At 40.9% G+C, this 12,603-nt stretch overlaps 1 protein-coding gene across 5 annotated transcripts in view; it reads left to right on the top strand.

Annotated features, from left to right (window-relative positions):
• Window positions 1-12,603, top strand: part of TAMM41 (TAM41 mitochondrial translocator assembly and maintenance homolog) — a 35,468-nt gene that overhangs the window by 18,391 nt on the left and 4,474 nt on the right. The window contains exons 8-9 of one of the 5 annotated variants that reach the window (XM_062620691.1): window positions 6,412-6,547; window positions 6,943-7,027. In XM_062620691.1, the coding sequence (XP_062476675.1) occupies window positions 6,412-6,547; window positions 6,943-7,009 (203 nt within the window). In that variant the 3' untranslated portion in view covers window positions 7,010-7,027. Of the gene's footprint in view, window positions 1-4,369; window positions 5,621-6,411; window positions 6,548-6,942; window positions 7,028-12,603 lie in introns of those variants that run through there. The other 4 variants (XM_062620727.1, XM_062620720.1, XM_062620700.1 and 1 more) reach the window with 4 other exon arrangements.

Genomic DNA, 12,603 nt, shown 5'->3' with positions numbered 1-12,603 from the left:
AGCCTGTTAGTAAACGAAATGTTAAATGGGCAGTACTCATTGCGGAGATGGCGTGCTGTGTATTAACATCACTGTCAAGGAGCACAAGCAAAATAAAGAATTTCAACCCATTTAGGAGAACCTTTTTTGTCTTTCTGTGCCAGTGTGGTTTTAGAGTTGAGCTCAAGCTCTGTGTTTTTGTTTGTTGTTAAATGCCCTATTTAGTTTTTGAATATGTGCCTGTGCATCTCTTCAAGTCTGTGGTGGGATTGCCTCTCTGTTTCCCATTAGGGATGGCACCATCGCTTGATTTATTTTCCCACATAGCCATAGTCTGCACAGTCTTTGGGAACTAACTCTGAAGTTCTTATATTTAGCTCCTCTGAAGGAGACGTTGAACTTCTTTAGCTTAGATTTCTTCTTTGTGTCTTCCTAGAGGAGTGCTGCAGCCTTGAAAATTACTTGTAAATAAGATACTATGCATTAAAGCGTCAGTTGAAGCAATCGTTCAGGATGCTGTTAAGTTAGAACGAACGCTTGTAGCTGCTCTGAATAACACTAGTTTACTTAGAATTGGGATGTTAATATCCTGTGTCTTTAAGGGATTTTTTTGAACTATAAGGAGGAGGTTTACATACCGAATATTCTGTATATTTGTGATAGCTGCTGTCTTCATCATCTGCCGGAGCAGATACTGCATACACCACTGCATACACCACTGCACTGTAAATGTTTAAGAGGTTTGCATGTGCATGAAACACTAACGGCATGTAACTGTTTGCCTCCACATGCCAGTTCTTCAGCAGTATGTGCATTAGTTTTTCTTTTCAAAAGGAAACACAGAATATCACAGCCAGGCATATCTATTGGGAAACTGTGGGGGACTTATAGCCAAATTAATGTCTTACAACAGTGACGCTTCCAAAAAAACGAACATGGATCATTAAGTAAAACCAGATACAACTGCTGTTTACTCTGAAATGCTGTGGTCTTGATTCCATGTGCATTAGGTCTTTGTTCTGTAGCATATAGTGGAAAAATCTAAAGGGGGGGGTGGGGGGGGGGGGGTGGAACCACCAAGTCATAGGTTCATAGCTGAAGTAGAAAGACATTTTCATGTGGTCCAACTGCTTCAGATGCTGAGACTGCACCATAATTGCAACCATTAACTTTTACTACAGCTGTGACTCATCACCCTGAGGGCTGCTTTAAGAAACCAGCTGTATGTACAGATCTGTATTTTGCTTTGTAGCCTGATGTGCCAGGGCAGAAATGTAAGCATTTATTACATAAGGCTCTGGTGGGTGGAGCTGAGGCGAGTGCTCCCTGCAGGGGGAAAATATGGAGGAGAAAAACCTCTTTATGTGGAGCTGCTGCAAGAGGCAGGGTAAGTTGGCAAGCTGATGGAACAGGCTGACTTGCAGGCTGCAGTGCCAGCACAGTTAATTACAGTCCTGCAGGGCTGTATCAGCTGTCTCACTGTTGATTTGCCACATGCTAAACTGCGCTTCCAGAAGTACACTGGCTTCGTTGGAACAGCAGAACATTGGTTCTGGCAGAGCAACTCCAGCATGTGAGGGGCTGTATCCTGCAAAGATAGTACCTAGGAGAATGGACGGTAATTTCCAAAGCTGTACACTTACATAGTTTTAACTTTGGAGATTGGAAGCACTTCTCTCATTTATGTGCTCTGCCTGAGCTTGGTCTGGCCTTATTCTGCAGCTGGAATTCTTGCAACTCTGTGCAGTTTTAATGCAGATAATGTGAGGTGCTTCAAAATTTACATGATTATTTACTTGTTAGTTGAGATGCTGTAAAGAAAAGTCCATTGTGAGTTCATTAGCGTGCTTACTTTTAGCAAAAACCTATTAAATATAGGGAAGTTTGAGCTTACATATGGGATGCACATGTTGAAAAGTAAATGTATGGATGATTCCTTACAAAAAGTACACTTGAGTTTGTTTAAATTGCAATTAGAGACAGTGCAAAACTGATCATGTACAGCATATTTGTTGTGATAGGCTTTTTGCTGTCCATCATGTTCCTTCAGAAATGGAGCATGCACTTCTCCTTATTGCTGCATACTCATTTGACTTCTTGTGACTCTAGACTGCTGATGCTGAGTGCATCTTAAAATACTCAGTGTTAAATTGATTACTTTCTAAGGTCTTTTCAAAATCAAATGTTATCATACCCTTTCCCTTTCCCCACCCAGTAAAATGTCCAGTGCAGCAGATGGCTAAACTTGGGTCAGAAGATCTTCCCTTGTGTTCTGTGGTGTCAGACTGTGATTTTTGGCTACATTGCTTTTCTGTACTTTTAGCAAGTTTTGTCAGGCAAACCGTGTTCTATTGAATATAAGAAGGATTGCAGTTAAGTAAAACAAAGTATACTTCTTAGTCTGTGCATGTAAGTGTCAAAATGAAAGCTGTTTGTGCAGCATTAAGAACTTGCCTTTTCAGTTTTGTGTTTGTAAGGGTGTGATTAGACTGTTGTAATCTGGAAAGTCACTCTGGTTTTTTGTTCTGGGGTGATTTTTGTTAATCAGAAAAATCTGGAAGGAGGAAAACCAAGGAGCTGCATGGATTCGGATGTCCGAGCCCTGTTGAAATGCCAAGACTAACAGCATTTCAAGTTTCCAAATACTAAATGACTAAACCCAGCAAAAGGCTCCATCTTTTTACTCTCTGTCTATAAGGGAAGGCTCATCTCTGGTAGAACTTCAGCAGTGTTTAAGGGTAAACCATATAAAATTGTGTAGGAATCATCCTCAGTCCCTTTCTGTCTACAACTTGGAAAAGCTTGGGGGCAGTGACTGCTGCAAAATCCTTCTGTAGCTTTACTGAAACTGAGAAATGCCTTCCTTCATTGTAAGCCTAGCGTAACAGTGTGGTACTCACCAGAGCTCCCTACTTGTGAGCTACTGCAGGGTGGTGCTGGAGCATGACAGCTATTCTGGCTTCGCATGAGGTTTATTGTAAACAAGAGACAGGCAGGTTAGTTCGAAGCAAAAGTGGTCCAGGCAACATCCATGTGGCAGGGTATTCACACTGGTATATTTCTGATACTGGCAGTGTTGCCAAATTCCAGTTGTTCGTCATCATCTTGTTATTTCCAGCTCTTTCAGTTCACCTGTGTATATGCCTTATTAATCTGGTTTTCCATACCCATCATCGTTTCAGTATTATCTAATTTTACCTAGGGACACAGATGTCATTTTGTTACACAAGTCAGGCAGTTTTGTTCTCTTGCAGATGTGCTGCTATTCTCAGTTATGAAATGGTAGCTGCCATTAGTTAGGATGAGGCAATAACAGAATCTTCAAGGAGGTTATAATGTACTTCACACCTCATTGAAATAATTTGATTTCCACCTCAACAGTCAGCAACACATATCCTGTGAAAAAACTCATTTTTTTTTTTTTAACTCACAAGCCTTTGCAGAGCAATGCTCTGGGTTGGTACATTTCATCAAGATGAGCATCAGCATGATGCTTCTGAACTCTGTGTAGAAATGCTCTACAAGAAGGCAGTCAAGTGCCCGATGTATAGCATCAATCAAGGCTAACTAAAATCTGGTTACCAGAAGTTGTCGAAGTAGGATTTGGAAGTATAAAGCTTGTTGTGTACCAGTCATGAGGAGTTTGCTTGTGTTGCTTGAGAAGACTCTTCTTTTGTCTTGGTTCACCCTTCTCTCTCCTTCCCCTTTATCCCTTCAGTAACATTTTGGCTGCACAGCTGTAGCACAGCTGTGGTTCTTGATTAGGCCTCATCTATCTACAGCATCTGGTGGTGGGCTTCTGTCTTAAGAGCCAAAAGGCTTCAACAACTAGGTGGTTTTCACAGACGTGGCCAGCTCATTAACCTGCACACCTAACAGCCTGGATTTCTCTGGAGAGTCCTGCTTGGGTCCTGTGGTGGAATATAGTCTGTCAGGTTGATGGTGTCCGTTACCAGGCGAGAGTAGAGCCTGACAACCTATCTAGCAGTAGGTCAGAAAGGACATGGAAAGCATCACATACTGGTTTGGTGAGGGTCTGCAGCAGACAGAGGTGGTTTAAAACCCTGCCTGTATTTAGCATGTAAGAGTTTTATCATTCTGTACATTTGCTATACCTTGATCATTGTCTATACAGTATGCTTGTATGCACCATTGTCAGGTCTTCAGAATGAAGCCACCCTACTTTGCATGCCTTGATACTATGAAAACTATTTTTCTGTGTCATTATTCAGTGTTATGAATGTGACAAGAAGCTTATTTGCATGTCTGCCTGATGGATTAGGCTGTCATTCTTCTAGGGAATACTTAATATAGTGAGAACCTTATTTTTGGCAATCTTATTGCAATCTTATTACAATCTTATGTCTCTTTTTGGTGTTCTGTTTTTTAGGGGCAAAGAAATCTGTAACTTACAGCATGAAGAAATTATATAAAATGACAAAGGGATGGTTGAGGAAAACATCTTGAATCTTGACATACTGTGTATGGGTAAATAAATGGTACTTTTTCACTGAATACTTTGCAGATGTTGCTTTGCCTACTTGAGAAGATGGTATATTTAAGAAGTCTGTTTGAATAATTTACATGCTCAATTTTAGTACTGAAAGAGGGCTTTTGTTAGTGGGGGAAGGTTCCACGGTGATAGGGCAAAGGAATTATACTCTGTAAATACTGTGATGAATTCTCCTGTACACTATAGCTTGGATTTTCAGAAATCAGGTTGTACTTATGAATTAAAACCCAAAGCCACTCCTTTTCTATGCATTGCTAGCTTTATTTTCCAAGGTACCCTCAGGCTCTTTCAAAATATTCACTGTCCCAGGTTTAGTTCTGCCAGGGACGTGTGGAGCTGGAGTCCATTGAGTTGTAAGTAGATATGAAACTGTCCTCTTAAAACACGTTATTTCTTCATGTACAGGTTCAGCGTTAGGATTCTTTTGAGGATGTTTACTGGGTGCTTCTGCAGGGTGGACTTCAGGAAAAGTCAGGGTTTTCCCAGATGTGTGACATGCTGAATCTAAAAACCCTTAGCCATGACTTTCAGTGTGAGAAAGAGTGTTTGAAATGAGAGGCTTGTCGCATATCAGATCTTTTCATTCAAATTGGATGTTCCTTTCCCGAGACTGAGAGGACAACTGCCCAGTTCATGGCTAAGCATTGCCAGAAGTGTCCTCATTAGAAGGAAAGTGACCTTCGGGAGCTACTTAAACGGATTAATGAAATGTGTGTTGTTTGGCAGAAGATTCTGAGTCCTTTAAAGTTTATGAACAAAAGTACCTATTATTTAATTGATTCCTTATTCTTGTTTTCCTGAAAATACTGTCCACAAAGATAACATTGTTCTCCCTTGCTTAATTCAATTAGCTAACCTAAAGAAAACTGGATTTGTACATAACATAGTACATTAAACATGCCGTTAAAGAATGGACATTTCTGGCAGTATTGATGTGCTGGAGCACAATAAATCTGGAGCATCTGTTGTCAATAGAATATTTCTTGCCCTGAGTTGGGTGGGCTTGTGGATTTTGGATGTTTTTCTCAATAAAATAAATGGCGAGAACATTTCACTTGTGAGAGTGTCAATGCTAAAAATAATTGAAAGGTAAAAAATGGAAATAAAATGTACCATTCCTGATCAGCATCTCTGTATTTGTGGTGTATTCTGTGATCCATAGGGCCATCTCTCAAGCTACATTTGTTTGAGTGATCTACTTTCAAAAGAAAATATTGGGATAAAATTGGCTGCTAATGATTTCCAGGGAGCAGTTCAAAGCCTAAATTTAAGCGAGAAGACAGCAAATATATTATCGTGTGTAACATGACTCAGGCTTTCTGTAATCACAGGGGACCTGTTAAATATCATTTCTTACATATTTGAGTTTCAAGTGGCAGAATTTGAATCCAGAGTCAGGAAATGTGTCCCTCTTACTCTCATTTTTTTACTTTCTTGGAAAATACTGTTACTGTTCAGTAGTAACTTTCTAAGGTCACAGGCAGATTCCTAACATGTTGCATTATCTGTTGATGGTAGATCTAGAATTTGTAAGACAAATCCCATCAAATGCCTCTTTTTCTGATAGTAGGAGGCTGATTATCCTTATTATGGTGGCATATTCTGCATAAGAAGTAACTTCAGCTAGAGAACGTTTGTATGTACAGCACTAATACTCTGTGTCAGTAAAGAGGCCAAAATCCCCAACTTGAGAAGTTTCTATTATAAGAAATGGAACTAGTGAATTGAAGCCACTGCTTAAATTAAATTAACCTTGGGTTTTGGCTGGATAGTCTCGAAGTCTCTTGTACAAAAATATACCCTATCCACCTTAAAATTAACTACATATGTAGTGAAGACTTGAAATAGCATATGATTTTTTACATTTCAGCATAACCTCTAGTAAAAAGAAATCTGAAATCAGATGTTGACTTACTTAGGTGTGCTTGGTGGAAAACTCGTAACAACAGAGAATACTGATCCCAGTGGTAGAAACAGACCCCAACAGATACAAATGAGCAGCACAAGGAAAGATTCAGGATGGAGTCATGACCTTCTGAATGAAATAGTTCCCAGGTAAGAAGTGCAGTGCTGGCAGAACCGCCTGGTTGAGTCATCTGACGAGGTAACAGCTTGTATTTTCTGTCCCAGATGAAGTACACTGTAGGGGAAACTGCATATGGGCAGGAGCATGGACAAAAGACTGAATGTTTTTACACCGGTAATTTGGTGTTAGTAAAGTCTTAATGGGGTCCACTGTATTATTTGGAACTGTGAAAGTCTTTGGGATACAAGAAAACTTGGAAAGTGAAACAAAGAGCACATCATGTCCCATCTCCTTGTAGGAAACAAGACCACTTCGAAATAACCCTCTGCATGAACAGTCAGCAGAATGATTTATTTATTCTTAATGTAACTGAATTTTATATGTTCTGGGCTTTCTTTTGTACTTGTGTTTATTTTCTTTTAAGGCTGTGTGGGAAACGGTCTCAGTGGGCCTTAACTCCATCTAACGGAGGGGATGCTCACTGCTGGTGAGGATTCATCCATGACAGATTCAGTGAGATCCCTCCGAGTGAAAGTGTATTTTTCTGTGTGTGTGAGTTAGGGGGGGTGTATGTGAATTCTGGAATATGAATACTGTCAGCAGGAAAATATAGTTGCTTTTTAAAAAATGCCAGCTGCTGCACTCTGGATTGTTGGGAATCTGTTCCATGTTCTGAATACATTTACCAGAAAATGAAGGCTAACAACTGAAATCGTACTCCAAGTTTTGCCTCATTTATCTTCTCTTTATGTCTGTAAATGAAAATGTAACTATTGCATTTTCGTAATTCCCAGAATTCCTTCAGGATGCAGACTTTCCTAGGTGCTGCATAGAAATGTACAAGCTGGAAGAAAATAGGACATCTGTGGTGCACAGATGGAGCAAAAACTTATCCAGGGTAAGCAATGTGACCAAATGAATTACAGAAAGTAGGCAGTGGCAAAACTAGACTCTCTTACCTTTTAAGAAGCTAATTCCCTCCTCCTGTAATAGTGCAGCTAAGTGGAGTTTTACATAATGAGCTTTACTGGGAAATAACAGTATTGAACAAAACCATCCTGACCAACCTGTGCTGTATTTAACAAAGGCAAGGATGGGGCTCCTTAAATCTGGTTAAATAACAGCACCACAGGATGTGAAACCACTGGCTCATAAATTATAACTGCTTCAAGCAGTGGTTGAGAGAGATCGTGTGTCGTCAGATTGCCCAACATCTGGTTGAGAATTCTTACTAACAGAGCATTTAATCACATGCTTGACTTAAAATGCATACATTACTACTGTTACTGAATAGGTCTGCCATTCCTTTTTGAGAGTAATGGCAATATATAGCTTGGGCTTGAATCTGCAGAAGTTGCAAACAAAATAGCGTGATGTCTCAGTACAGTTGGGCACTGCTGAGCTCCTCCTCGGATGTGGCTGCAGTGTAAGTGAAGGCTGGATGCTAACAGCTTGTTCCCTTTGGTGGTTCTTGTTACCCTGAAGTTGTGGCTGTTTTCCCTTTATTCAGAGAACCTGGGAGATGTCTGTGTACCAGAGCTTTAAACAGAATATCCTATGGGGACATCTCACATCCGGAGAGGCTAGGTGTTTCTCATCCTCTGCCATTCCTCACTGCTAAGTTTGGGGATGAGCAGTGGTTAAATGTAGAATTTCTTTAAATGATGAAATGCAGTTGTAACTCTATGGAAGCACTTAAAAGAACAGCTTTCATTTCGAAGCCATTAGCAATGTAGTTCATGTTCTGAATATTAAAATAAGACACATTTAGAAGTGGGTTTGTTGTTCAGAAGGTGCCTGCTACTGAAATGGTGGTTCAGAACGTTAGAAGTCAATTACAAGTCAATCTGATGTGTGAGAATGGGTTGGCCTCGGCTCCCATAGTGAAACAGTTGTCTTCATTCTGAACCTTGCAAGCTAAGCAAGGGCATTTGTTCAAGAAATAAGGTTCCTGTAGGAAACCCAGGCCTGTAGTGCTTGCTGGTTAGCAGCTAATTAAACATTTTTATGTGCAGCAGATGCTGCATGGCGTCAAAGCCTCCCAACCTTTAAACTGCCTGTCATGCTGCCCCTGGACCGGTCCTTCCCATTGCAGGTGTTACTGTACAGTTTGTAACCTGAACTGGCCACGTCTGTCTTGCGTGGCTGAAATACCCATTGCATATCTTGATTTGGCTTTATGAACTTGCTTTGTGTATAGCAATGTCACGGGTCATTTCTTGCTCTTTGGAGAGAGTTTTGCAAATCCCAGTTTAATAGTTCCTAGTTTGCTCCATCTGTTGACACGCTGCCAGCATTCAAGTCTCCGCAGTAAATCTTTTGTGGGACATAAGAAAGTCCTTCCTCATCATCCATATAGGCTGAAATCTTAAACTGTGTTCTGTAAATCATTTATCTCTGTGCTTTTTAAAGAGTGGCCTACCTTTCCCCTTGAGGCCATTGGTCTTGAATGTATTTATTTTTCTGGCAGAGCGCCATGAATGAATCATGGCCTGGAGCAGCTTACGGTCTGAACTCCTCTCTATTGTTAACCTAAAATACTTCATGCAGTTGTTACAGCGTTTCGCTATGTAAAACTTTTAATAGAAGAGAGATTGATTTCAGACTTGTTAGTTGCTTTTGAAGTTCCTTGGCACTATGTGGAAATGATTTCTTATGGTCATACAGCTGTAGTCCTCTAAAACAACTAGTGATTGTTGCACGGGAAGTTAGTACATGGGAATATGTTACCAACTCTTTGTTGTAATGAGGTGTGTTTGTCCTTTTCACAACAAATAGTCACTTTAGCTTTTCATTCCATTTGTACTTTTCCTGTTTATGCCTTCCTGCTTCATTTCCATATTGCTTTATTGTTTTATTGTTTCTCTTCTTAACTCTCAAGTCTTTCATTCTGTTCTTCAGACATTCCTCTCTTCTGGTTCGCCTGTTCTATCATGGATATTGTTTCATGCTCCATTCCCTTTTTTCCTGTGTAACAGTGCTTTCATTAAAGGCAACCAGGCAGATGATTTATTTCTTGATGTCTTAAAAGGCTTCTTTGTAATGAAGAGCCTGGACCTAATCAAACTACTAAGGATTTCCATAGGTGAGTCAGCAGCATGGGCCTCGCTGGCTCTGAGGGCAGCAGTGCCAGTGGAGTATGTAACTCATACTTCAGAGGGAATAAACCAGATGACACAGGATGAATGGGAAATCAAGGTTTGACTGGATACATAACCACAGATTCTGGTTTCCAATTCTCTTTACAGTCTAATCTCAGTACTGTGTCCCTTTATTAACTCTCCTACCATTGTGAGCAGCCCATTTGGCTGCTGCTACACTTATGATCTGGGGAGTGCATGAAGCTACCACCCAGGATGCTGACTTCCTCTGTCAACATGCGTAAGGTGTGTTCCTTATCACTTGCTCATTTCCCCTTTTTCCAAGTATTTGAGCATTGAGTTCCTCCAGATGGCTGCTATGTGACCCTTCAGTATCAGCTCCATTGAATACACTAGACTTAGTTTCAAATGTAGAGGTTGTATTTCTCACCTGTGCTTCAGTAAGGTTTCTCTTTAGATTTGCTTGACCTTCAGTGTCAGTGAATTTGGTGAACAGATGGAGAGCAACAGCTGCAGCCTTATCATAAATGAGGTGCCTCTAGGTTTGGCTGAAAAAGTGCAATCCCTTCCTGTTGCAGAGCTGGACTTTACAGTATCCCACAGCTTCCTGATGTTTGCAACAAACACCTTTGCCAAACTGGGAAGAGAAGGATGGAGCTAGATGCCAGTATTGCTGGGTGGCTTATGGAACTGAACTGTAGGGTCCATGTTCTTTAAATCCATGGAGGTGGTAATGCTAGAGCCTGTTCTGACTTGGGAAACTGTAGAGTAAACATAGCACTTGGTGCCTGTCCAGTCGAGGGGGACCCAAGCAGGGTGGTGACTCATGCCTTTTCCCAGCAATTACTTTAAAAATAGAATTGAAATTGAAATATGCATTGCAGGTCAGGATGTCAGGTCAGTGTGTGTGATAGTTTTTCATGGGTAAGGTGCTGACAGAGGACAAAGCATTCTTCATTTTCAAATTCACTTCTGCTGGCCACGTAGTCTGAATGTGTGGAAAATGAATTTTCTTTGTACTGTCTACTGCAGGAAGAACAGCTGTTACCTTTGTAAAGCTATTTTCAAGTATATTTTTGAGTGAACAGCTGCTCTGTCACTTTTGATACTGTAGTTTCGTACAGTTCTGTAGTGACCTTATTTACCTGGTTTTCTAGATAAAAATCTACAGTGCAGTTGTTAACTGATCCTGAACTTAATGACTGCTTTAGGGAGTCTCTTACTCTTGCATGTTTTAACCTCTTACTCAAACTTGTTAAATCACAAATGTTAAGAAATTGATTAGGTTTTAGTACAGGAACATGAAGCTTCAGATTACACATCCTGGAACTGGTCATGAACACTCCCCAAGATTTCAGTTACATCTTTAGTCTCGGAACTTACATGCCATTTCAACCTTCAGAATCCACCGTGCTGCCCAAGCCTTTTCATTAACAGTGGATGGCTGCTTTGACAGTGAATCACGTACTGTTTCTGAGGAAATGAAAGTCATGCAGCTGCAAAGACCAGTATTCTGACCTGCCTGAAACTTCATGCCAATGTAATGGCTATGCAGGACTTTTCCTGGTTTTAAATTTGAGTAGAACCGGATTGTGAGGAGTTTGCAACCAGAAGGGGCTGCCTTTAAAAAATAACAATAAAAAATACCTTAAAAAGGTATTAAAAAGTTATCATATTTCGGTTGTCTTTTGGTTCCTTCACTTGCCTTGGTTGTACCTAGAGGCCTTCTTGGAAAGACTTCAGCCTGATGTTTAAGATGCCTCCCCTACTCAATTAACCAAGCTAAGTAAATAGTTTGGTTAGATATCTCGTTTTGCCTTTATTAAACTCATTTGTCTGACTTCTCTTGCACGGAAGCGCTTTAGCTCTATGGTGCACTTGGTAAATTTGAAAGCTGCTGTTCCCAGACCATGGGTTATATTTTTTAATCTCTGCCTCCTGCCAAGGTCTCTCCAAAGCTCCTGTGTTAAAATTAGATGTGCGGCATGGGAAGGGGGCAGTGTTTCTGGGGTTTGTTTGTGGGTTTGGATTTTTCTTTCAGTGTTGCCATCTTCAAGTTGTCTTGCTCTTCGGCAGTGATGAAATGCCTGACTCACTCCCTGTACGAGACAACAGTGAGAGCCAAGAAGTTTGTAGCTTCTTAGAAGGCTCCAAGCAGTGGTGCGGGAGGGGGAAGAGCCGATAGGAAGCAGCCTGCCAATGTCTTTCTCCTGGTGCTGTCGCAGAGCTTTGGCATTACAGGCTGGGGCAAAGCCATTTAAATCCAAATGATTTTCACAACAAAATCTACCCAATCTTTCTTTGTCTTCTTTTTGTTCCCTCCTTGCCTCCCAAGTCTGGTAATGGGGCATAGAGCCTAAAGGATGGATGAGGCTGTGCACACTGCACACTGCTGTACTCTGACTCTGCATTTTGTCAAGTAGTTGACTGAGTCAGTAGCAATTTGACAGTTTGAAAGTGAGTTTGTACAGACAGCAGTCGATGATGAACTACATCACTGTGCTGTAAGTTCTCATGACATTTTAAAATGGATTACATTTAAAGGTTGTACTTTCGTAGGTGCTTTTAAAATAAAGGATCTGCTTTCTTCTGCTCTACTTTTTGTTAAGGATGTGTCTCCTCTGTTCCCTCTTGAATTTATTTGTGACTGACTAATTTCAGTGGGATTCTTTTTCCAACATAAAACTGAAATTGTGTTGTTTGTATTTAAAACAATAGAAAACCTCCCAGAACCCCAGACCCTTCTACCCTCCTGATTTCATGACTGAACTGAGCTGGTGGCTGGCTGATGTTCCACTTGGATTAGCGCAGCTGCCCGAGTGGTGACGTGGTTCTTGTCCCCCATAAAGGCAGGGACTGCAGCAGTGAGGCTGTGCTGGGGTCACCTGCAGCCTTCTGCAAGCCCTTCCGAAATCACAGTGCACATCTGGAGACCTGCAGGGACGCCAGCTTGTTCTGGTGAGGTAACTGACCTTAGACTAGAA

Source organism: Pezoporus occidentalis, unplaced genomic scaffold (genome assembly GCF_034315485.1).
Source record: "Pezoporus occidentalis ecotype Australia unplaced genomic scaffold, CSIRO_AGI_Poc_V1 ctg106, whole genome shotgun sequence".
NCBI classification, from domain to species: Eukaryota; Metazoa; Chordata; class Aves; order Psittaciformes; family Psittacidae; genus Pezoporus; species Pezoporus occidentalis.
This window is presented reverse-complemented; position numbering and strand designations above follow the sequence as displayed.